General features: G+C 43.3%; 1 protein-coding gene across 5 annotated transcripts in view; it reads left to right on the top strand.

Moving 5' to 3' along the window:
• Positions 1-22,708, top strand: part of LOC132772495 (protein sidekick-1-like) — a 1,018,253-nt gene that overhangs the window by 616,109 nt on the left and 379,436 nt on the right. For all 5 annotated transcript variants that reach the window (XM_067461407.1, XM_067461410.1, XM_067461408.1 and 2 more), the window contains exons 16-17: positions 2,063-2,203; positions 15,565-15,746. In XM_067461407.1, coding sequence (XP_067317508.1) covers positions 2,063-2,203; positions 15,565-15,746 — 323 coding nt within the window. The remainder of the gene's footprint in view (positions 1-2,062; positions 2,204-15,564; positions 15,747-22,708) is intronic.

Raw genomic sequence — 22,708 nt, 5'->3', positions numbered from 1 at the left:
GGAGAATGGCAAGATGCATCCTCACTCTAAGATAACAAAGGAAAAGAGAGACCCAGAAAATGGAGAAAATGGAGCCTAGGGCAATGAAAATACATTTAAAGAGGAAATTACACCTTCCCTGATGAGATCACATTGCTAAGTATTCAAAGGCGGAGGAGATAGTGGCATGCAGGATGAGCAAGACAACTCCCCCCCCCTTTGAGCCCCTTCTTGAGGTGAATTTAGGGAATTTAGGAGAATGAATCCCTCATTCTAATCTATCTAGACCAGGGGTCATCAACCTGGGGTCCCCAGATGTTTTTGGCCTTCAACTCTCAGAAATCCTAACAGCTTGTAAACTGGCTGGGATTTCTGGGAGTTGTGGGCCAAAAACATCTGGGGACCCCAGGTTGAGAACCACTGATCTAGACTAACTACTCATTGAGGTCAAGAGACTTGTGCCATCAGGGATGAAACCCAACAGTCCACACACTGTCTTGTAAGAGAAAACATATCCCATGCAGATGATCAATAAAGAACAAGAAATTTACTCTTGGGTATGTAGTCAACATATGTACAATCATGTGAACAGTTTCATTGACTCACACTATGTCCTTTGAGAGAGAATTCAAATGGTCTTTAGGTGTCCAAGTGAAAGACCTTCTTCCAGCAGCTCAGAAGGAAATCTGTCTCTGCAAACTGCTGCACAGCTAAAGCCTGAAAAATGTAACAGTTGCCAAAGCTCCCAGGCTCAGCTAGCCTCTTGGGTGTGGCCCAACCAATCAGCTTTGTGCTTTACATTTTATTTATTTGTTTATTTACAGTATTTATATTCTACCCTTCTCACCCTGCAGGGGACTCAGGGCAGATTACAATGAACACATATATGGCAAACATTCAATGCCAATTTTGACATACAACATATACAGACATACACAGAGGCTATTTAACTTTTTCTGGCCGCCAGTGGAGCTGTCACTTTCATCGTCCATCTGCGACACTGATGAAGTACTTCCGCATTCCCGGCATGCTTTTGGTGGAGTCTTTTTTATGGCCTCGTAAATTAGTTAATTTAGCCTCCCCACACTTTAAGGTGGTACCTAATTTTCTTACTTGACAGATGCAACTGTCTTTCGTCTTGCAAAGGTCGACAACAGGCTACACAAATGGTTGGAAGCCCACTCCAACCCGGGCTGACTTCGAACTCATGACCTTTTGGTCAGAGTGATCTTAATGCAGCTGACACTTAGCCAGCTGCGCCACACTCACCAACTGATTTTTACATGGGTGCATGTCTTGTGTAAACATGGATTGGGGCGCATATAAAATGATGCCCAGATCCGTCTGTTGGTTCTGTTTTCCCACTACATCTTTCTTACTTTTCAAAACCTTTTGGCAGATTTTGTGTTCTCACAAATCCTCTTTGTGAATAACCTGGAATTAGGTTAGACTCTCAGCCAGTTAAGATTTCATAGATCAAGATGACTGAGAAATGGTTAGGGATCAAAAAGACATTCCCGCTCATTTTTGGGTCAATTGTGAAATAGCTCTAACATCTCTCCTACGTATTCATCTGTCCCTTCGGATTCCATCTCTATAGCACATCAAAGGATAGCTCCACCTTGCGTGATTTAATATGTGTCTCACTGCTTCTATCCTGAGTCAGAAGCTTCCTGGGGATTTTAAACTAAATCCTTACTCCTGAGTTCTAAGTAGTTTGGGGAGTAACATCATCTATCTGGGGAGGTGGACAGGAACTGTTGGAAGAAATAATTTCAACAGCATTACAGATTCTAGGGCAGGAAGTGAAATGGACTCACTCAGGCTTGCAGTCTTTTTAACAGATCATGGCAAGCTGGGTGATTCAGATAGAATAAGCTTGCCACAACATCTGTCTTCCTTGTTGCTTGCTTAACTGATTTTCTATTATGTTGATTTGTTACAACTATTTCAAGCATGTCTGCAGCACCAGAGCCATGTCGCTTTCTGGTTACGTGTCTGTAAACAAAGCTCGATGCCTTTAAAGAAAAGACATCAGGAGAGGTGTATTTACCATTTTTCCTTCCTGCTCTCCTGCACTTAGGTTGATGTTACCTGAGGAACCACCAAGTGCTCCTCCAAAAAATATTGTGGCCAGTGGGCGGACCAATCAGTCGATTATGGTGCAGTGGCAACCCCCTCCTGAGAGTGAACATAATGGAGTCCTCCATGGCTACATCCTCCGGTAAGCCACCTCTGCCTGTGCTTAAAAGCATCGAACCTGGGAATAGAATGGAGACCAACCACCCCAAATTGTGACATCAGATCAACAGAAGTTGTCTTTGTCATTACTCCAAATAATTACACTATGTAACAAAGTTTGAAAGTGTCATTTCCTATTTCATTATGTGGTGCTTACTTTGAACATAGTTGTCATACTCCAGAGGCTTCATTTTTGTGGCTGTCACAAACTATGTCGAATTGGTTGAGACTTGATGAGATATTCATTGAAAAACTATAGCACGATGTGCTGCAGGATGTCCTGCTGAAAGAAAGTTTTTGCAGTTTAACAAACTTTTTCCATGTTTTCATGATAGACCCAACTAGGAAATGACATTTATAACCCAGGAGCAAAATTGAGTTGCTTAGTGTTATCATTGTAGTTTCCTGGAATTCTCTCCAAGTCTGCCTTGAAGTTTCCAAAATGTCTAAAGAAATACATTTTCTGGGTTGCTGTGAGTTTTCCAGGCTGTCTGGCCATGTTCCAGAAGCATTCTCTCCTGATGTTTTGCCTATAAGTACGTCAGGAATCCTTAGAGGTAGGAGCCCCCAGTGACATTGTGATTGAAGACTGACAGGTTGGAGGTTTGAATACAGGGAGAACGTGGATGCTCTCCCTCTGTCAGGTCCAGCTCCCCATGCGTCGACATGAGAGAAGCCTCCCACAAGGATGGTAAAATATCAAACATCCGGGCATCCCCTGGGCAACAACCTTGCAAATGACCAATTCTCTCACACCAGAAGCAACTTGCAGTTTCTCAAGTCACTCCTGACACACATACACAAAAATCCTCAGAGGTTGTGAGGTCTGTTGGAAACTAGGCAAGTGGAGTTTATATATCTGTGGAATAATGTCCAGGGTGAGAGAAAGAACTCTTGCCTGTTTGAGGCAAGTGTGAATGTTACCATTGGCCACCTTGTTTTTATGTGGGATGGTCACTCGTTGGTCTGTTAGGGGTGTAGTGTCCAAATTTTGGGCAATTCATCCAGTGGTTTTTGAGTTCTGTTAATCCCACAAACAAACATTACATTTCTATTTATATACCCTGCCACGTGTTGCTGTGGCCCACATGAGGGTTCTGTGTGGGAGATTTGGCCTAATTCTATCGTTGGTGGGTTTCAGAATGCTCTTTGATTGTAGGTGAGCTATAAATCCCAGCAACCACAACTCCCAAATGTCAAGATTCTATTTTCCCCAAACTCCACCAGTGTTCACATTTGGGCCTATTGAGTATTCGTGTAGAGTTTGGTCCAGAACCATCATTGTTTGAGTCCACAGTGATCTCTGGATGTAGGCAAACTGCAACTCCAAAACCAAAGTACCCACCAAACCCTTCCAGTATTTTTTGTTGGTCATGGGAGAACTGTGTGCCAAGTTTGGTTCAATTCAATCATTGGTGGGGTTCAGAATGCTCTTTGATTGTAGGTGAACTATAAATCCCAGCAACTACAACTCCCAAATGACTAAATCAATTTTTTTGAGTGAAGGACATACATTGGGTTGTTATGTGTCTTGGGTCCAAATTTGGTGTCAATTCCCCCAGTGGTTTTTGAGTTCTGTGAATCTCACAAACAAACATTACATTTTTATTTATATAGATTAGTTAATTCCATAGTCTGATAAGAGCCCAGGACAGCTGGCTTGTTCTGCTGCCCACTAAATATTGTACAGTGCATCCTATGGAGCCAACATGATGTACTGGCTAGGAAGCTGGCTTGAGGAGGATGAGCCTGGTTTGAATTCCTGCTCAGCTGCCAAGCTCATTGGGTGATCCTGGGCCATTTGTTCTCTTTCAGGCTAACCTCCCACACAGGGTGGCTATGGACAAAGTGTGAGGGCACTGCACGGAGCTCCTGATTATGGTCATTAAATAGCACATTTCTGCCTCTGAGAAATGCATTGCTGATTAAACAGAAATAGTAGTAAAATGTATTTTTCCAGAGCTGGAAGTGCCAGCTGCTAATTAGCAAGTGTACATGAAATATAGCGGGGCACAAAGATACTCCTTGTTCGTATTTTAAAGAATTATGACTCATGCAGCTGTTTCGCTGGCACTCAAGGCAACACACTTCAATCTCTCCAACCCATGATTGGAGATCACGTTTGCTTTTGGTCGCAGACTCGCAGTCATCCTTAACGCTTCCCAGTTTGACTGCCATAACTGCTGGCAGTAGGTCAGCATGTTCAGTGACAATAACTGATGACAGTCTACCTTGACCAGTGCTTCAGGTTGCCAAAAATATGGACAGTTATTAATTGGCAGACACAACACATGTGTGTTTAATGTATTGTCGAAGGCTTTCATGCCTGGAATCACTGGGTTGTTGTAGATTTTCCGGGCTATATGGCGATGTTCTAGAGGCATTTTCTCCTGACATTTCACCTGCATCTATGGCAAGCATCCTCAGAGATAATGAGGTCTGTTGGAACTAGGAAAAAGGGTTTATATATCTGTGGAATGACCAGGGTGAGATAAAGGACTCTTGTCTGCTGGAGCTAGGTGTGAATGTTTCAACTGACCACCTTGATTAGCATTTAATGGCTTGGAAGTGCCTGGGGGAATCTTTCTTTGAGAGGTGATTTGATGTGCCTGATTGTTTACTCTCTGTTGTTTTGCTGTTGTAATTTTTGAGTTTTTTAATACTGGTAGCCAGATTTTGTTCATTTTCATGGTTTCTTCCTTTCTGTTGAAATTGTCCACATGCTTGTGTATTTCAATGACTTCTCTGTGTAGTCTGACATGGTGGTTGTGAGAGTGGTCCAGCATTTCTGTGTTTATTTATTTATTTATTTGCTTCGCTTTTATACCGCATTTATCAGCCTATTCGGTGACTCAATATGCGGTGTTCTCAATATGCTGTGTCCAGGTTGGTTCCTCAGGTGCTCTGCTATGGCTGACTTCTCTGGTTGAAGTAGTCTGCAGTGCCTTTCATGTTCCTTGATGCGTGTTTGGGCAACGCTGTGTGTGGTGGTCCCTATGTAGACTTGTTTACAGCTGCATGGAATACGGTAGACTCCTGCAGAAGTGAGAGGATCCCTCTTGTCCTTTGCTTAACGGAGCATTTGTTCGATTTTCTTGGTGGGTCTGTAGATTGTTTGTATGTTGTGTTTCCTCATCAGCTTCCCTATGCGGTCAGTGGTTCCCTTGATGTGGTTCCCTGAGGATGCTTGTCATAGAACACTGAGCATGAGATTAGTTTATTGATTGTGTTATGTACTAATGATTTTAACCTGTTAATTGTTGAGTTGCTGTTTTGTATGTATGTATATTTGACATGGGCATCGAAGTGTGCCTTCTTTGTAAGCCGCCCTGAGTCCCCCCTCGGGGGTGAGAAGGGCGGGGTAGAAGTAATCGAAATAAATAAATAAATAAATAGATGCAGGTGAAACGTCAGGAGAAAATGCCTGTAGTACATGGTCATATAGCCCGGAAAACCTACAACAACCCTGTGTGTTTAATGCTTGAAGCAGATCGTGGGTAACATGCTAACCCTGAATTAGTCCAGTTCCAATCGGGTGACTGATAGCCAAGCCGTCCTTATTTGCTCTTTTTTCAATCACAGTTTTGCTCTTTATCCCTTAAGCCTGACCTTGAACAAGCCATTGTGGGGAAATTGTGTTTGTGGCTGGACCACCCTTTGTCGATGAATGAGCAAGCCTCCAAAGTCAGCGTTTTTCCAGCTCTGTTTGTAAAGGCGGTGAGCTGTCTGTCAGTGGGAGTTTTTCAGTTCCCAGCTGGAGTCTCCACTGAAGCATGCAGCTGGGAGTAGACGTGCTCCGTGGCTGTATATTTAGAGCCAGAGACTACCAAGGTGTCAGTGCCTTTTGGGCACTGATGTTGTCAGGCCCAGAAGCAGAGCACCTTTGTGTAGTGCTGCTGCCAGACCACCTGAAGGTATACAGAACTTTCAGCTATAACTCTTGTCAACACTCGCGGTGAGGAGGGGAGACACGCAAAAGGACGTGGCATTTCCAAACTGGCCATCACCTGCTCCCCTTCTTCCCTGCAGGGAGATGTTGCGTTTGCAGGGCCAGGATGTCTCACTAAACCAATAATAGAAATACAGAAGCATTTCACACTTGGCCTGTTTTGGGTGAGACAAGCAAAGAGAACAGCCAGGTGGACACACAGCATTAGAGAGAGCCTTCTGTGCTATTGGATCCTAGTCCATCCAGCCTGGCTTCACCTGACATGAATGGCAGAGTCTTCAGAATCTCTCAGGATGGCTCTACACTGCCATATAATCCAGATTATCAAAGCAGATAGCCCTGCCACATGCACCATGGAGGACCTTCTTGCGGCAACACTAGAAGCACTCCAAGTGGCCAGATACTGGTCAAAGAACATTTAATCAACTACCAAACTTGCAAATTCTGTGTAATGTCTGTTTATTTGTTTTGTTCTGTTAGAAATGCAATACAATTGACTGGTTGCCCTGACACAACAAATAAATATCCACATTGTCTGATTTGAACTGGATTATATGAGTCTATACTGCCATATTATTGATATTGAGATTGCCGATGTTGATGATGCTGTTTTGATGTTGTTTTGATATTGCTAGGTTGTTGTTGTTGGATTGTTTTTTGTAATTTGCACCTTATTCTCTCCATGTTGTACACTGCTGTGAATCGCCCCTGGGCTGAGAACAGCGGTCTATAAGCACAGTAAATAAATAAATAAATATAATCCAGTTCAAAGAAAATAATTTAGATTTTATATGGCAGTGTAGATCCAGTCTCAGGCAGACTTTTTTCCTATACGATGATAGCTTACCTGAAGAGTTTTATTTATTTATTTAGGACATTTATATACCCCGTCCATTCTCGACCTCTGAGGAGGGACTCAGGATGGCTACCAACAGGCAACAACTCGATGTCGACACAATATAAACACATAATAAAATACAATCAAATACCTAAAAATATATAAATAATTCATTTTTTGACTAAGCTCTTAACTCAAGATGCTATTATCTCAAAGCAAACTTCCCATTGAAATGCTGGCAATCGCAGGCAATTTTTAGGAGGAGCTTGAAAACGTGGTTGTTCCAGTGTGCCTTCCCAGAATAAGGAAACTCCAAGCATTTTGTCCCAATGCACTTTATCAGAGATTTGGGATATCTGCATACCCATCCCTCTCCAAACACCTACCCTTTCTCCTGGTCATGCCCAGCACTTTTTAATTTTAATTATTACATTTGGCCCTGCCATGCGTTTTAAATTGCGTCATTGTGTGTTGTTAATGTTATTGCTTTGTTTTTGATTTATTTTGCTGCATTATTGTTGTTGTTGTATTATTGTTGTATTTGGGCTCGGCCTCTTGTAAGCTGCACCGTGTCCTTCGGGAGATGGCAGCATGGTACAAATAAAGGATTATTATTATTATTATTATTATTATTATTATTATTATGTGTTTTTAAATAGGAAAGTGTATAAATGCACATCCACATGGAACAATAAAAAAGAAAGATCAACTTTAAATTGGTAGAAGCACAAAGTTGAGGCAAGGAAGCACAAAGCACGAAGTGAAGAGGCAGAAGTATAGTACAGCTTTATTGTCATGCTACTATTGCATGACGAAATTAATGCTTTCCCCAGCATACACCACAAAAGCACCCTTTTCTTCTTCCTCCTTTTCTCCTTCCAGCCTCCCTCTCTCACTTCATGAAGCCAAACAGTTGTTGTTCATTCGTTCAGTCGTCTCCGACTCTTCGTGACCTCATGGACCAGCCCACGCCAGAGCTCCCTGTCGGCCGTCACCACCCCCAGCTCCTTCAAGGTCAGTCCAGTCACTTCAAGGATGCCATCTATCCATCTTGCCCTTGGTCGGCCCCTCTTCCTTTTACCTTCCACTTTCCCCAGCATAATTGTCTTCTCTAAGCTTTTCTGTCTCCTCATGATGTGGCCAAAGGACTTCAACTTTGTCTCTAGTCTCCTTCCCTCCAATGAGCAGTCGGGCTTTATTTCCTGGAGGATGGACTGGTTGGATCTTCTCGCAGTCCAAGGCACTCTCAGAACTTTCCTCCAATACCACAGCTCAAAAGCATCTCTCTTCCTTCGCTCAGCCTTCCCGAAGGTCCAGCTCTCACATCCGTAGGTTACTACAGGCCAGGAATAAAAACCACACAAAATCAACTAACCCAAATGTCCTCAAAGCGGGCATCAATCTCGCAAAGCGGACAAGAGCATGATGCTCGGAGGCTGCTCCCTTGAAGCCCTAAAGTTCTGTATTCTCCCGCTAGCTCTTCTCCTGGCGCTCACTCTTAACTCAAAACATTACTCTTATGTCAGTGCACAACTAAGACTGAGCGACGGCTCTTAGCTCAAATGCTCTTATGTTGGGATGCTCTTGAGTAGAGGTCCCACTCTACTCTCCTATGTGACCACTTTTCAAAAAATAGGACCAGACAAAGTCAAAGGCCATATTTTGTGCCGTATTGTCATCCAAAAAGTAGATAAAGTCCTTTTCATATATACTACTGCTAAGTCAGATATCCTGCATCCTATACTTATGCATTTCTTTTTTATATAGCCTTAATGTATATTTTTTGTTGTTGAATTTCTTTCTGTTGGCTTCACCTCTGTTTTCCGGTTTGTCAAGGTCCTTTTGAGTTCTGTTTCTATCTCCCGGTGCATTAGCTATAAATCCTGCCATCATCCATTACAATCCCTCTGCTTGGGTTTACCTTTACCCCACGATAATGGCAGAGGCAGAGAAATAGACATGAAGGAGTCAGGAAATGGAGGGGATGAATGGAGCCATGCGCTATAGAAATCGAGGGACTTGACATGGACGAGTGTTTTCAGCAGCAGCAGCCCTGTGTTCTTTGTCAGGGTGATCAGAGCCTTTCCTAATACAACATCTCCCACTCCTCACTCCACCCTCTCTCACACTTACAGCTTATTAATTTAGGGACAAAACAGAAGGATGGGCAACAGAACTATTTCCATGTTTGCCTTTGCTCAGAGCTATAATGCCTGATTTGCAAGTCAGACTGCTATTTAGACTATTTATTTCTGATACGTGGATTAGCATATTTTGAGACACTTCTATGCAGTTTGTTTCCTGGAGGGAAAACAGGGATGCGTTCCTCCCTCCTCCCTTCCAAGTTCACAAGCTTCCAAGGACTGTTTGTTTTTGATAGCTGTTGTTTCCTGACAGTTGCCCTCCCGCCTTTCTTCACAAAGTGCAAAAACAGGGCTTTGAGGGATGCGCCAGATGGCCTTGACTTTCTAGGTCATAAGCCTTATGCAGAGACATAGAGATGTGTTTTTCCCCAACCTGTATCTCATGTCTCTTGTTTGCAAAGAAAAAGAACTATCACTTAATATATGCAGTTATATATATATTAAGGATGTAATCCTTGCTTCTGGAATATCTAATATTTTCTGTCCGCTGGACTATTTATTAATTATTATTTATTTCGCGCATTTCTACCCCGCCCTTCTCAAGCACTGAGTGGGGACTCAGGACGGCTTACAAAAGGCACAATTCGATGCCGACAAAACAGACAATAAGATAAAACATATCAACAGCAATTATAAAACAATTAAAACAATCTAGTTATACATCACAATAAATAAAAAAAACCAATCTAATGGGTTGTTGTAGGTTTTTCCGGGCTATATGGCCATGTTCTAGAGGCAACTTTTTCTCCTGACGTTTCGCCTGGATCTGAGGATGCTTGCCATAGATGCAGGCGAAACGTCAGGAGAAAAATTGCCTCCAGAACATGGCCATATAGCCCGGAAAAACCTACAACAACCCAGTGATTCTGGCCATGAAAGCCTTCGACAATAAACCAATCTAATGTTCAACGTTCGCCAGCTCAGAATCCTTAAGTTCATTCCACAATGTCAAATCCTATCAATTCTAGTCGTCATTGTCCTTTGTCTATCTGCCAGATTACCCAAAGGCCTGTTCCCATATCCATGTTTTTAGTTTCCTTCTGAAAGAGAGGAGGGATGTCGATGACCTAATTTCCCCGGGAAGCGAATTCTACAGGCGAGGGGCCACCACCGAGAAGGCCCTGCTCCTCGTCCCCACCAATCTCACTCGTGATAGAGGTGGGGTCGAGAGCAGGGTCTCCCCAGAAGATCTTAAACTCCAAGGTGGGACGTAGAAGGAGATGCATTCGGACAGGTACACTGGGCCAGAGCCGTATAGGGTTTTGTAGGTCAGAACCAGCACTTTGAATTGTGCTCGGAACTGGATCGGCAGCCTGCGGAGCTGACTAGATTGCAAGGAGGGCTGCAAATCATTTTTAATTGTTATCTGAAATACTTGGGACTAGAAGTGTGCTGGATTTTCCATGTTCTTTCTGGATTTTGGAATAATTGCAGAAACACAATGAGATATCTTGGTGGTCACACCCAAATCAAAACATGAAATTCATTTGTGGCTCCGTACCCTTCATGGAGCCCCTGATGGTGCAGCGGGTTAAACTGCTGAACTGCTGAACTTGCTGACTGAAAGGTCAGCGGTTCATATCCGGGGAGCGGGGTGAGCTCCCACTGCTAACCCCATCTTCTGCCAACCTAGCAGTCAGAAAACTTGCAAATGTGAGCATTTATTTATTTTATTTATTTTGGGAATTTTTATCTCGCCCTTCTCACCTCCAAAGAGGGACTCAGGATGGCTTACAGCAGGCAGCCATTTGATGCCAAAAAACAATACATCAAAACATACAATTACAATTAACACAATTAAAACAATTATAAGCATTCAATTAAAAACAGTTCATCGGTTCAAAACATAATCCAAATCAGTCCACTAAAACATCCTCTTCCCAGTTGATCCATTTATTGCACAAACGCTTGTCTGCTGGAGCTAGGTGTGAATATTTCAACTGACCACCTTGATTAGCATTTAATGGCTTGGAAGTGCCTGGTCAGTTGAAGCAAACATTCACACCTAGCTCCAGCAGACAAAAGTCCTTTGTCCCACCCTGGTCATTCCACAGATATATAAACCCATTTTCCTACTTCCAACAGACATCACTACCTCTGAGGATGCTTGCCATAGATGCAGGCGAAACGTCAGGATAAAATGCCTCTAGAACATGGCCATATAGCCCGGAAAAACCTACAACAACCCAGTGATTCCGGCCATGAAAGCCTTTGACAATACAATGAAGGAAGTCGTTCTTTCCCTCCTAAGGATGGATTTACAAACTCTAAGAACAACTGCCAATAAAACTACATTTCCCATGTTCCTACCAAATGAGCCTGAGAAGGTGATGAGACAGGCAGAAAATATTCTCCTGTAGAAATGTAGGCATCTACAGGTTTCATATAAGGAGATAAAGAGCTATAAATAGCCTCTGACCCAATCCTAACAGTATGAAAGTGGGAATAAAATGGAATAATATTATTTGTCATGGTGCATTATTATATCAACAAATGGGTTTCTTGTGTGGGACACACATTTAAAGTCATTAAGTAATATGAATGCCCACAGACACAGTTCACCAAGAATTAAGCATTATTAGTTTGGGTTGTTGTAGGTTTTTTCGGGCTGTATGGCCATGTTCTAGAGGCATTCTCTCCTGACGTTTCGCCTGCATCTCTGGCAAGCATCCTCAGAGGTTGTGAGGTCTGTTGGAAGTAGGAAAAAGGGTTTATATATCTGTGGAATGACCAGGGAGAGACAAAGGACTCTTGTCTGCTGGAGCTAAGTGTGAATGTTTCAACTGACCACTTTGATTTGCATACAATGGGCTGACTGTGCCTGGATTAAACTTTTGTTGAGAGGTGATTAGATGTCCTTGTTTGTTTCCTCTCTGTTGTTGTGCTGTTGCAATTTTAGAGTTTTTTAATACTGGTAGCCAGATTTTGTTCATGGTCTCCTCCTTTCTGTTGAAATTGTCCACATGCTTGTGGATTTCAATGGCTTTTCTGTGCAGTCTGACATGGTGGTTGTGAGAGTGGTCCAACATTTCTGTCTTCTCAAATAAAATGCTGTGTCCAGGTTGGTTCATCAGGTGCTCTGCTATGGCTGATTTCTCTGGTTGAAGTAGTCTGTAGTGCCTTTCATGTTCCTTGATTCATGTTTGGGCAAGGCTGCTGCGTTTGGTGGTCCCTCTGTAGACTTGTCCACAGCTGCATGGTACGCAGTAGACTCTTGCAGAAGTGAGAGGATCCCTTTTGTTCTTTGTTGGATTTTCTTGGTGGGTCTGTAGATAGTTTGTATGTTGTGTTTCCTCATCAGCTTCCCTATGCGGTCAGTGGTTCCCTTGATGTATGGCAGGAACACTTTTCCTCTGGATGGATCTTCATCTTTACTCTCGTGGCTTGTTCTTGGTTGTCTTGCAGCTCTTCTGATGTCTGAGGTGGAGTCTCCATTGGCCTGGAGAGCCCAATTGAGGTGGTTCAGTTCATCTTGGAGGAGGTGGGCTTTGCAGATTTTTTTTTGCACGGTCTGTCAGGGCTTTAATGGTGCTTCTTTTTCGACTAGGGTGATGGTTGGAGTTTTTATGTAGATATCTATCTCTGTGTGTGGGTTTTCTGTAGACGGTGTGATCCAATTGTTGATCTGGTTTGCGGATGACTAGGACATCTAGAAAAGGCAGCCTTCCTTCATTTTCTTTTTCCATGGTGAACTGGATGTTTGGATGGATGCTCTTGAGATGGTCCAGGAACCTGTTGAGTTCTTCTTCTCCATGGCTCCAAATTATTAGTTTGCTTTAGATAATAGTCAGCAGGAAGGTGCAACAATTGGCCATAAAGTCTCTTTCTCCCTCTTGTTAGTAGTATCTGTCACAAGGTTTAATTAAACAGCTGTTTTGCTCACCTGTAGTCTTCCTAGAGATCGTCATCAAATTCCACGGAAGGCCAATTACTCTTCCGATTGTCGTTTTGGGACCATAATCACGGATTCCCCAATAATTGGCTAATCGCTCCTGAGCTCTCCATTTTGAAGACAAACGTCTTCAGGGATAAACATGGTTCATGCTGATTTACAGCTGCACCTTGACAAAAACAATAATAATCGCGTTTAAGGGTGCCAAGGGGAGGAGGCACGCAAGGAGAAGACAAACACTAAATCATCATTTTTATTGGACAAGCTGTAATTTTTTCCACAGCCATAAAACAGGATAAAACACAAGTTTTACTTAGCTTTGGGCATGCATTCTCAGTGAAATCCAAGTTTAATATTGTCGCAGTCACAGCCGAATAACTTCATTTTTGAGACAGCTGATGTTGTTTAAATCTATTAATTAGTAGTGGATTATTAATGCTAACACGCAGGTATTGTTTCTGCTCACATTCAATAAAACATACCATTAGAGCTGTCTTCTATTCTGCCAGTACGTTCTGTGATGCAGGATCTCTTCCTGAAAGGGGATTTGCCCAATAGACTAGTCTGCAGAGTTTCCAAAACAATGGGATCAATTGGAGCAAATGATCCAGGCCCTTGAATCGACAGGTACTCTATGTTGTTGATGGCATCCACACATACATTTATTATTATTATTATTATTATTATTATTATTATTATTATTTACAGCTTTTATATTCCGCCCTTCTCACCCCACAGGGGACTCAGGGTGGATTACAGTGTACACATATATGGCAAACATTCAATGCCAATTTTTGACATACAAACATATACAGACATACACAGAGGCTATTTAACTTTTTTTTTCTGGCCGCCAAGGGAGCTGTCGCTTTCATTGTCCATCTGCAACACTGATGAAGCACTTCTGCATTCCCCGCGTGCTTCCCCACTGGAATGCTTTGCCGGGAGTCTTCTTTATGGCCTCATAAATCAGTTAATTTAGCCTCCCCACACTTTTAAGGTGGTACCTTATTTTCCTACTTGACAGATGCAACTGTCTTTCGGGTTGCAAAGGTCGACAACAGGCTACACAATTGGTTGGAAACCCACTCCAACCCGGGCTGGCTTCGAACTCATGCCTTTTTGGTCAGAGTAATCTTAATGCAGCTGACACTCAGCCAGCTGCGCCACAATCCCGGTGCATAATGCTAAAGGTTCGTTATTCTGGGAAGGCACACTGGAACAACCACGTTTTCAAGCTCCTCCTGAAGACTGCCAGAGATGGGGCATGCCTGATGTCCTTAGGGAGTGAGTTCCAGAGTCGAGGGGCCACCACCGAGAAGGCCCTCTCTCTCATCCCCACTAACCGTGCTTGCGATGCAGGTGGGAGCGTCAGTAGGGCCTCTCCAGATGATCGAATTACTACCACCATCTTTGCTTTTTTGCTTTGAGTATCATTTTGTCCCTAAATATTTCCTCCAAATTCACTTTTCTGGGTTGTAATGCCTGGTGGGAGAGATGGTGTTCACTCTGCTGGCTGCCTGGATCTCTGTTACTGCTAGGCTACCAGTCCAACAAGATTTTAGCCAATTCTGATTTGGGAAATACAGTGAGGAATGGGTTGTTGTAGGTTTTTCCAGGCTATATGGCCATGTTCTAGAGGCATTTTCTCCTGACATTTCAGCTGCATCTATGGCAAGCATCCTCAGAGGTAGTGAGGTCTGTTGGAAGTAGGAAAATTGGTTTATATATCTGTGGAATGACCAGGGTGGAACAAAGGACTTTTGTCTGCTGGAACTGGGTGTGAATGTTTCAACTGACCACCTTGATTAGCATTTAATGGCTTGGAAGTGCCTGGGAGGAATCTTTTGTTGAGAGTGATTTGTTGTGCCTGATTGTTTACTCTTTGTTGTTTTGTTGTTGTGATTTTAGAGTTTTTTAATACTGGTAGCCAGATTTTGTTCATTTTCATGGTTTCCTCCCTTCTGTTGAAATTGTCCACATGCTTGTGGACTTCAATGGCTTCTCTGTGTAGTCTGACATGGTGGTTGTGAGAGTGGTCCAGCACTTCTGTGTTCTCAAATAATATGCTGTGTCCAGGCTGGTTCATCAGGTGCTCTGCTATGTCTGACTTCTCTGGTTGAAGTGCTCTGCAGTACCTTTCATGTTCCTTGATGCGTGTTTGGGCAATGCTGCGTTTTGTGGTCCCTATGTAGACTTGTCCACAGCTGCATGGTACACGGTAGACTCCTGCAGAGGTGAGAGGATCCCTCTTGTCCTTTGCTGAACGGAGCATTGGTTGGATTTTCTTGGTGGGTTTGTAGATTGTTTGTATGTTATGTTCCTTGACTCGTGTTTGGGCAATGCTGCTGCATTTGGTGGTCCCTATGTAAACTTGTCCACAGCTGCATGGAATACAATACATAGTGAGGAATATTATGTTTTCAGAAAATGTGCTACTTAGAATAATCAAGTTGCCTACTTTGACTCCATTCATTCATTCTTTCATCTACCTCCACTGAATGATCCTTCTTCTGTTTAGGTATCGCTTAGCAGGCCTTCCTGGAGAATATCAACACAAGAACATCACCAGTGCAGAGATTAACTACTGCTTGATCAAAGACCTGATCATTTGGACTCAGTACGAAATCCAGGTGGCATCTTACAATGGAGCCGGCCTGGGGATTTTCAGCAGGGCAGTCACAGAGTACACTTTGCAAGGAGGTAAGCCCTGTTTTGGATTAGCGTTGACAGTTAGCCTGTTTGTGTGTAAAACGTGCATGCACCTCTCTGGTTTGCTGAATGCCCACGCGTTGTTTCTCACCAGATTTCCAATGTATATGAGCAGCAAGGAAAACAGAAGGGGATAATTGGTATGTTCTGTCTCAAGGAAGTACGGAACAACAGCTGCTCAATTGCAAATTATGTTTCACTTTTCAACCACATCAGTTAGTTAATTTGGTTGTTTAAATAACCCCTGTGACACTTTTTGCTTATTGAAGCTTTCTTACGTTTTGAACCTTGTTTGCATATTTTATATGTTAGATGCAGCAACAATTGCATTTGGAAACAAAAACGATAAGATGCTGAATAGGACCAGCTAGTTGTATACATGTATACAAGAGTTTATTTTTCTACAGCATTCGTTATATGGCTCTCTGGAAGCTTGCACACCCTCACAACAAAGAACATTCCTCCTAATTTTGGAATACTTATTCCTAGCAGACAAAATTGTTGTAAAAAGGACCAGTTCATTGCCCCCCACCCTTTGGCTCCTTTTGGACACGTTGCTCCATTCTAAACTTCATTTCTCAAACCTCTTGTGATGAGAAATAAAGCCATGTCTCGCAGATTCTTTTTGCACGGTCTGCCAAGGCTTTAATGGTGCTTCTTTTTTGATTTGGGTGATGGTTGGAGTTTTTATGTAGATATCTATCTGTGTGTGTGGGTTTTCTGTAAACGGTGTGACCCAATTGTTGATCTGGTTTGCGGATGACCAGGACATCTAGAAAAGGCAGTCTTCCTTCATTTTCTTTTTCCATGGTGAACTGGATGTTTGGGTGGATGCTGTTGAGATGGTCCAGGAACCTGTTGAGTTCTTCTCCATGGCTCCAAATAGTGAAAGTGTCATCCACGTATCTGAACCATATCGTGGGCTTTTTGGTTGCTGTTTCCAGGGCTTGTTTTTCAAAGTGTTCCATGTATAAATTAGCTATGACCGGGCTGAGAGGGCTCCCCATGGCTACTCCATCTTTCTGTTCGTAGAATTCATTGTCCCTCTGAAAATAGCTGGTGGTGAGGCAATGGTGAAACAGAGCTGCGATGTCTTCTGGGAACCTCTGGTTGATGAGTGCTATGGTGTCTGCTACCAGGACCATGGTCAATAGAGACACCACATCAAAGCTGATCAGTTTGTCATTGATATTTAGCTTGAAATTGCTGATTTTTTCAATGAAGTGGGCTGAGTCCTTGATGTAATGTGTACTGAGCCCAATATGGCTTTGTAATTGTGCAGCAAGAAATTTTACTAAGTCGTACGTGGAGGATCCAATGGCGCTCACGATAGGTCTGAGTGGGGTGGAGTCCTGGATTTTTGGCAGTCATAGAATCATAGAATCAAAGAGTTGGAAGAGACCTCATGGGCCATCCAGTCCAACCCCATTCTGCCAAGAAGCAGGAATATTGCATTCAAATCACCCCTGACAGATGGCCATCCAGCCTCTGTTTAAAAGCTTCCAAAGAAGGAGCCTCCACCACACTCCGGGGCGGAGAGTTCCACTGCTGAACGGCTCTCACAGTCAGGAAGTTCTTCCTCATGTTCAGATGGAATCTCCTCTCTTGTAGTTTGAAGCCATTGTTCCACGTCCTAGTCTCCAGGGAAGCAGAAAATAAGCTTGCTCCCTCCTCCCTGTGGCTTCCTCTCACATATTTATACATGGCTAAAGCTAAAGTCCATAAAGCCTAGGTGGAAGGGCTTCCCATTTACATAGCTGTTGTCGTATGTCGAAGTTGATTGAGGAGTTCTTAATCAGAGTGTTGGTTTTCCTGGTTATTTTGGAAGTTGGTCTTGTTTAAGTTTTCTGTATATCGTAGGATCCAGGATTTTTCTGACCTTCTCCTTGTATTGTTCTATATGCATGATTACTGTGGCATTCCCCTTGTCTGCTGGGAGAATGAGGATATCAGGATCTGAGTTGAGGTCTCTGATGGCTTGTCTTTCCTTCCTTGTAATGTTACTGGAGGGAAGTTTTGCCTTTTTCAGGATCCTTGCTGTTTCCGCTCTTACTTCTTCTGTTTCTATCAGTAGTCTCAATTGTGGTCCAGTTGAGCTGTTTTGAGCCATGGAGGGTGTCATGGTCTTTGCTTTAGGAGGCTATAAAATGCAAGAGGGCTATTAATGCCTTCCATTTGGGAAACACACTACATCAGTTACTCCATAGCCAGTAACACTTTTGCAATGCAGAGAGGGAATAAGACACCGTTATTATGGCACAATTAAATACACTGTTAGAATATTCTTTGGGCCAATTTGAAAAATAAATGCGTTAGGTAGTCTCCTAGGCACTTGCTTAGGTGGGGAATCCACTTAAATTAATCAGAGTGGGGGTTTTGGCACTAAATAACATGATGTTGCACCTCGGCAGGAGTTCACCTTGCTCACAGAACACACCAGGAAACCAGACGTGATAATAAACAATTTATTGGTAAAACACATATAAGAAAGGGCCAAGGGCACCTTAAGCAAATAATGGGGTAGAAATACAAGTGTTAATAAAGAAAGCAAGTCCCAAAAGCAATAAGTAAATGCAAAAAAACAAGAATTAAGACATGAACATTAGTCCAGGAAACAAGGAACAAAGCAAGAGCATGAATCCATAGGTAAATCTATAAAGTCAGAAGCAAAATTTGACCAGGAATCTTATTTATCTATTTATTTAGCGCATTTCTACCCCGCCCTTCTCAACCCCCGAGGGGGGACTCAGGGCGGCTTACAAAAGGTACAATTCGATGCCAACACAAACAATAAGATAAAAACATATATCAACAGCAATTATAAAACAATTAAAACAATCAATTATACATCACAATCCATAAAACCAGTCTAATGCTCAACGTTCACCAGCTCAGAGTCCGTAAATTCATTCCACATTGTCTAATCCTATCAATTCTATTTATCAATTGTCCTTTGTCTATCTGCCAGATTACCCAAAGGCCTGGTCCCATATCCATGTTTTTAGTTTCCTTCTAAAAGAGAGGAGGGATGTCGATGACCTAATTTCCCCGGGAAGTGAATTCCACAGGTGAGGGGCCACCAGCGAGAAGGCCCTGCTCCTCGTCCCCACCAATCCCACTTGTGCTAGAGGTGGGGCCGAGAGCAGGGCCTCCCCAGAAGATCTTAAACTCCGAGGCGGGACGTAGAAGGAGATGCATTCGGACAGATACGCTGGGCCGGAACCGTATAGGGTTTTGTAGGTCAATCTTGGGTGTTGAGCTAAAGCATGAACCAAGAACAAGACAGGAGCTTCTCACTCCAGGAGCAACATTGCTTGATTTAAAAATCCTAACAGCTCTCTCCCGAATTTAAAGGCTGCAAAACATGAATGCATTCCTTTGACCTTGAGAGGCCCCCTTCTGCCTCTCTTTGCCATGGCTTTTCTTGCACCTGAATTTCTTCTCCCTCAGAAGCAGCCTGGTATCTCTGTCTAAGCCAGCTGTTTCTTCGGATGAGCTAATGTTATCCTCCCCTCCCTGCCTGTTGGCTTCCAAATCAGTTTCACTTTCACACTTTGACTCAGCAACTTACTCCAAAACCCCTCAATTCTGTCAGCTTGCTCTAAACCAGTGTTTCTCAACCTGGGGGTCGTGAAAGGGTGTCAGAGGGGTCGCCAAAGACCATCAGAAAACACAGTATTTTCTGTTGGTCATGGGGGCCTCTGTGTGGGAAGTTTGGCCCAATTCTATCATTGGTGGGGTTCAGAACGCTCCTTGATTGTAGGTGAACTATAAATCCCAGCAAGTACAACACCCAAATCTCAAGGTCTATTTTCCCAAAACCCCACGAGTGTTCACATTTGAACATATTGAGTATTCATGCCAAGTTTGGTCCAGATCCATCATTGTTGGAGTCTAGAGTGCTCTCTGGATATAGGCGAACTTCAACTCCCAAACTCAAGGTCAATGCCCACCAAACCCTTCCAGTATTTTCTGTTGGTCATGGGAGTTCTGTGTGCCAACTTTGGTTCAATTCCATAGTTGGTGGGGTTCAGAATGCTCTTTGTTTACAGGTTAACTATAAATCCCAGCAACTACAACTCCCAAATGGCAAAATCAATCCCCCCACCAACCCCACCAGTATTCAAATTTGGACATACCGGGTTTGTGCCAAATTTGCTCCAGTGAATGAAAATACATCCTGTAGATCATTATTTACATGGCGATTCATAATGTTAGGGTTCTGGTTGGGGGTCACCACAACATGAGGAACTGTATTAAGTGTTCGCGGCATTAGGAAGGTTGAGAACCACTGCTCTAAACCCTCCTCTGTCTGGACACCCACAGAACCATCAGGCCCTGCACCCTCAACCCCCTCATCTGGCTGAACCACAGCACATGAAGAATAACCAGTAGATGTCTGTGAATGTTAGCTGGCTTTTCAGAGAGTAAATCTCAAATTTTCCAAATCTTGATGAATGCCGAGATCAGTGAACCAGCTTTTTTTGCCTTGTAATCTAAACTATCCTAGTAAAGGCTGCAGCCTCAGCCTTTGCTATGGTTGTTTCATTTCCTGTGCCTAACATTGCTTGTCTTCCCTTCCCCATGACATTTAGAAATCAAAGACGCACAAACTCCTTTTCACTCTACGTCTGTTTCACCGGTAATTAATAGTGACATCGTGCCACCATCAATGAAGGCTCCAAAACAGCAATGACTGAGTCTTCTTGTCCTGCTTATAGTTTTCCAGGAAGCATCTGGTTGTCCATTGTGTGAAACAGATTGCTAAACTAGATGAACAAATCCCTGGTCTGGCCTGACAGGGTTCCTCTCATGTTCCTAGCACCTTATAGCAGTATAATGCAACATAACTCTAGTCCAGGCATGGGCAGTGTTCTGGTACGGCTGTACCAGGAGCTCCAATTTTATTTGCTTTGTATTAAATGTTTGCTTGCAGTCCAAGGTTTCAGGGACTCTGCAGATAGGTGGCTTCCTTTGGTTGCAGTCATAGGGCATGTCACCTGTCCATCATCGTTAAGTTTTGGTCCCGCCCCTTGCTCGGGGCAATTGGGAAGGGAAGGGAGCCATTTTTAGTTAGTTTCAGCAAGGAAAGCTAATGTACAGGACGTGTGCAAGCTTCCCCTGTACAAAAGCTTCAACCCTTAAGACCTTCCGGGGGAGAACAGTCTTAAGAGTCTTCAAAGATTTCCAGGGAAACAGTCCTAAAGACCAAAGAACTCCAGCTGGAGAACATCTAAGCCTTTACTGGTAGGTCCACTCGGCGTTCGAGAAGCAGTTCAACTCGGTAGCGTAGCCCACATCCGTAAGGGTCAGATTACAGTCAGCCTGGGAGAAGGTGAAAAGGGGACTTTCCTTTAAAGTAAAGAAGAAGTTATTGAAGACAGTTGCCTGTCCTTCGTGGGCAAGTTTAGGAAGCTACCAGTTGCATAAAAGCCTGGAACCATTTGTTTAACTTTCTGAAGACAAGAGAAGTTTCTGTTTGATTGTTCATTAATAAAATACTTTGTTATACTTCACAAGCCATCGAAAGACTATTTGTGGTGGAAAACCTCTGAGAACTTCTCTTTGGGCCCCCTGGCTTCCCGCTGGGCAAAGGTTGCATGTCCTGTCCTAAAGGAAATTCTTTACAGGCCCAGCACGCGACAGAACAGGCAAACTTGGACCCTCCAGGTGTTTTAGATTTCAACTCCCACAGTTCCATCAATATGTGGACGTTGTACTCATAGCACAGGCATGGGCCACCTTGGGCCCTCCAGGTGTTCTGGGCTTCAAATCCCACAGTTCCTTCAGTATGTGAACGACATACTCATAGCACAGGCATGGGCCAACTTGGACCATAACTCCAGGTGTTTTGGACTTCAACTCCCACACTTCCTAACAGCCTCAGGCCCCTTCCTCAGGGGGAAAGAGAAAGGGTCTGAGGCTGTTAGGAAGTGTGGGTGTTGAAGTCCGAAACACCTGGAGGACCCAAGTTGGGCCATGCCTACTCTAGCATGACCAGTGTCACGGTCTGATTCTATACAATGCTTTGCAAGAATTGCAGAAGGGTTTGGCCATTGCATATGTTGGTTGTCGCTATTGACCTGCTGTGGTTAAATTTTACTTTCAGTGCGCCTTGTAGCAATAATCAGGGATGGGCAAACTGCTGCCTCCAGGGCTATTTTTATGGCCCTCGATTGCGCTAAACTCCACAGATTTCTTTTTTTGTCTTGTCACCCCAGAAGAGGCTAATTGCCTTTTTAATATTTGCAGGACAAGCCTGCCCTGTTGACATTTAAATGTCCATTTTTCAAACCCAGAAGTGAAGTTGTGGACTCATCCAGTTTTGTTTTGTTTTATTGGCTTTTTGGAAATCCATGCAGCCACTGGAGATCGCAGCTTCGGAATATTATATTTGTCATTACATTGATTTTGGCTCAGCCCATCCCATTAATAAGAGAAATCTAAGGAATCTAAGTCATCATCTGCCCTCCTCAGTGTTATGACTTCAAATACCTTAATTGGGAGAAATGGAGTGAACATTTAGCAGATGCAACATTATGTCTGTATGGGCCTTCAAGTCACCAGTTGATGTGTGCTGATGACCCCATGGATTTCTCAGAGGTTTTTTTAGGTAAGGATTTCCCAGAGATGGTTTATGGTTTTACATCTCCCAAATTTCCATTGGGTGTTTCCCCTGTAGCCATTGGATAATTTCTACAATAACAGTATTAGAACTTCCCTGGGAATTATGCTTTACAGCATTTGTCATCAAGGGGGTATCAGTGGGGTCACCAAAGACCATCAGAAACACGGTATTTTCTGTTGGTCATGGGGGTTCTGTGTGGGAAGTTTAGTCCAATTCCATCATTGGGAGAGTTCAGAATTCTCTTTGGTTGTAGGTGAATTATAAATCCCAGTAATGACAACTCCCAAATGTCAAGATCTGTTCTGTCGCGCACTGGGTCTGAGCA

The sequence above is a fragment of the Anolis sagrei genome, chromosome Y, assembly GCF_037176765.1.
Source record: "Anolis sagrei isolate rAnoSag1 chromosome Y, rAnoSag1.mat, whole genome shotgun sequence".
Taxonomy (NCBI): Eukaryota; Metazoa; Chordata; class Lepidosauria; order Squamata; family Dactyloidae; genus Anolis; species Anolis sagrei.
This window is presented reverse-complemented; position numbering and strand designations above follow the sequence as displayed.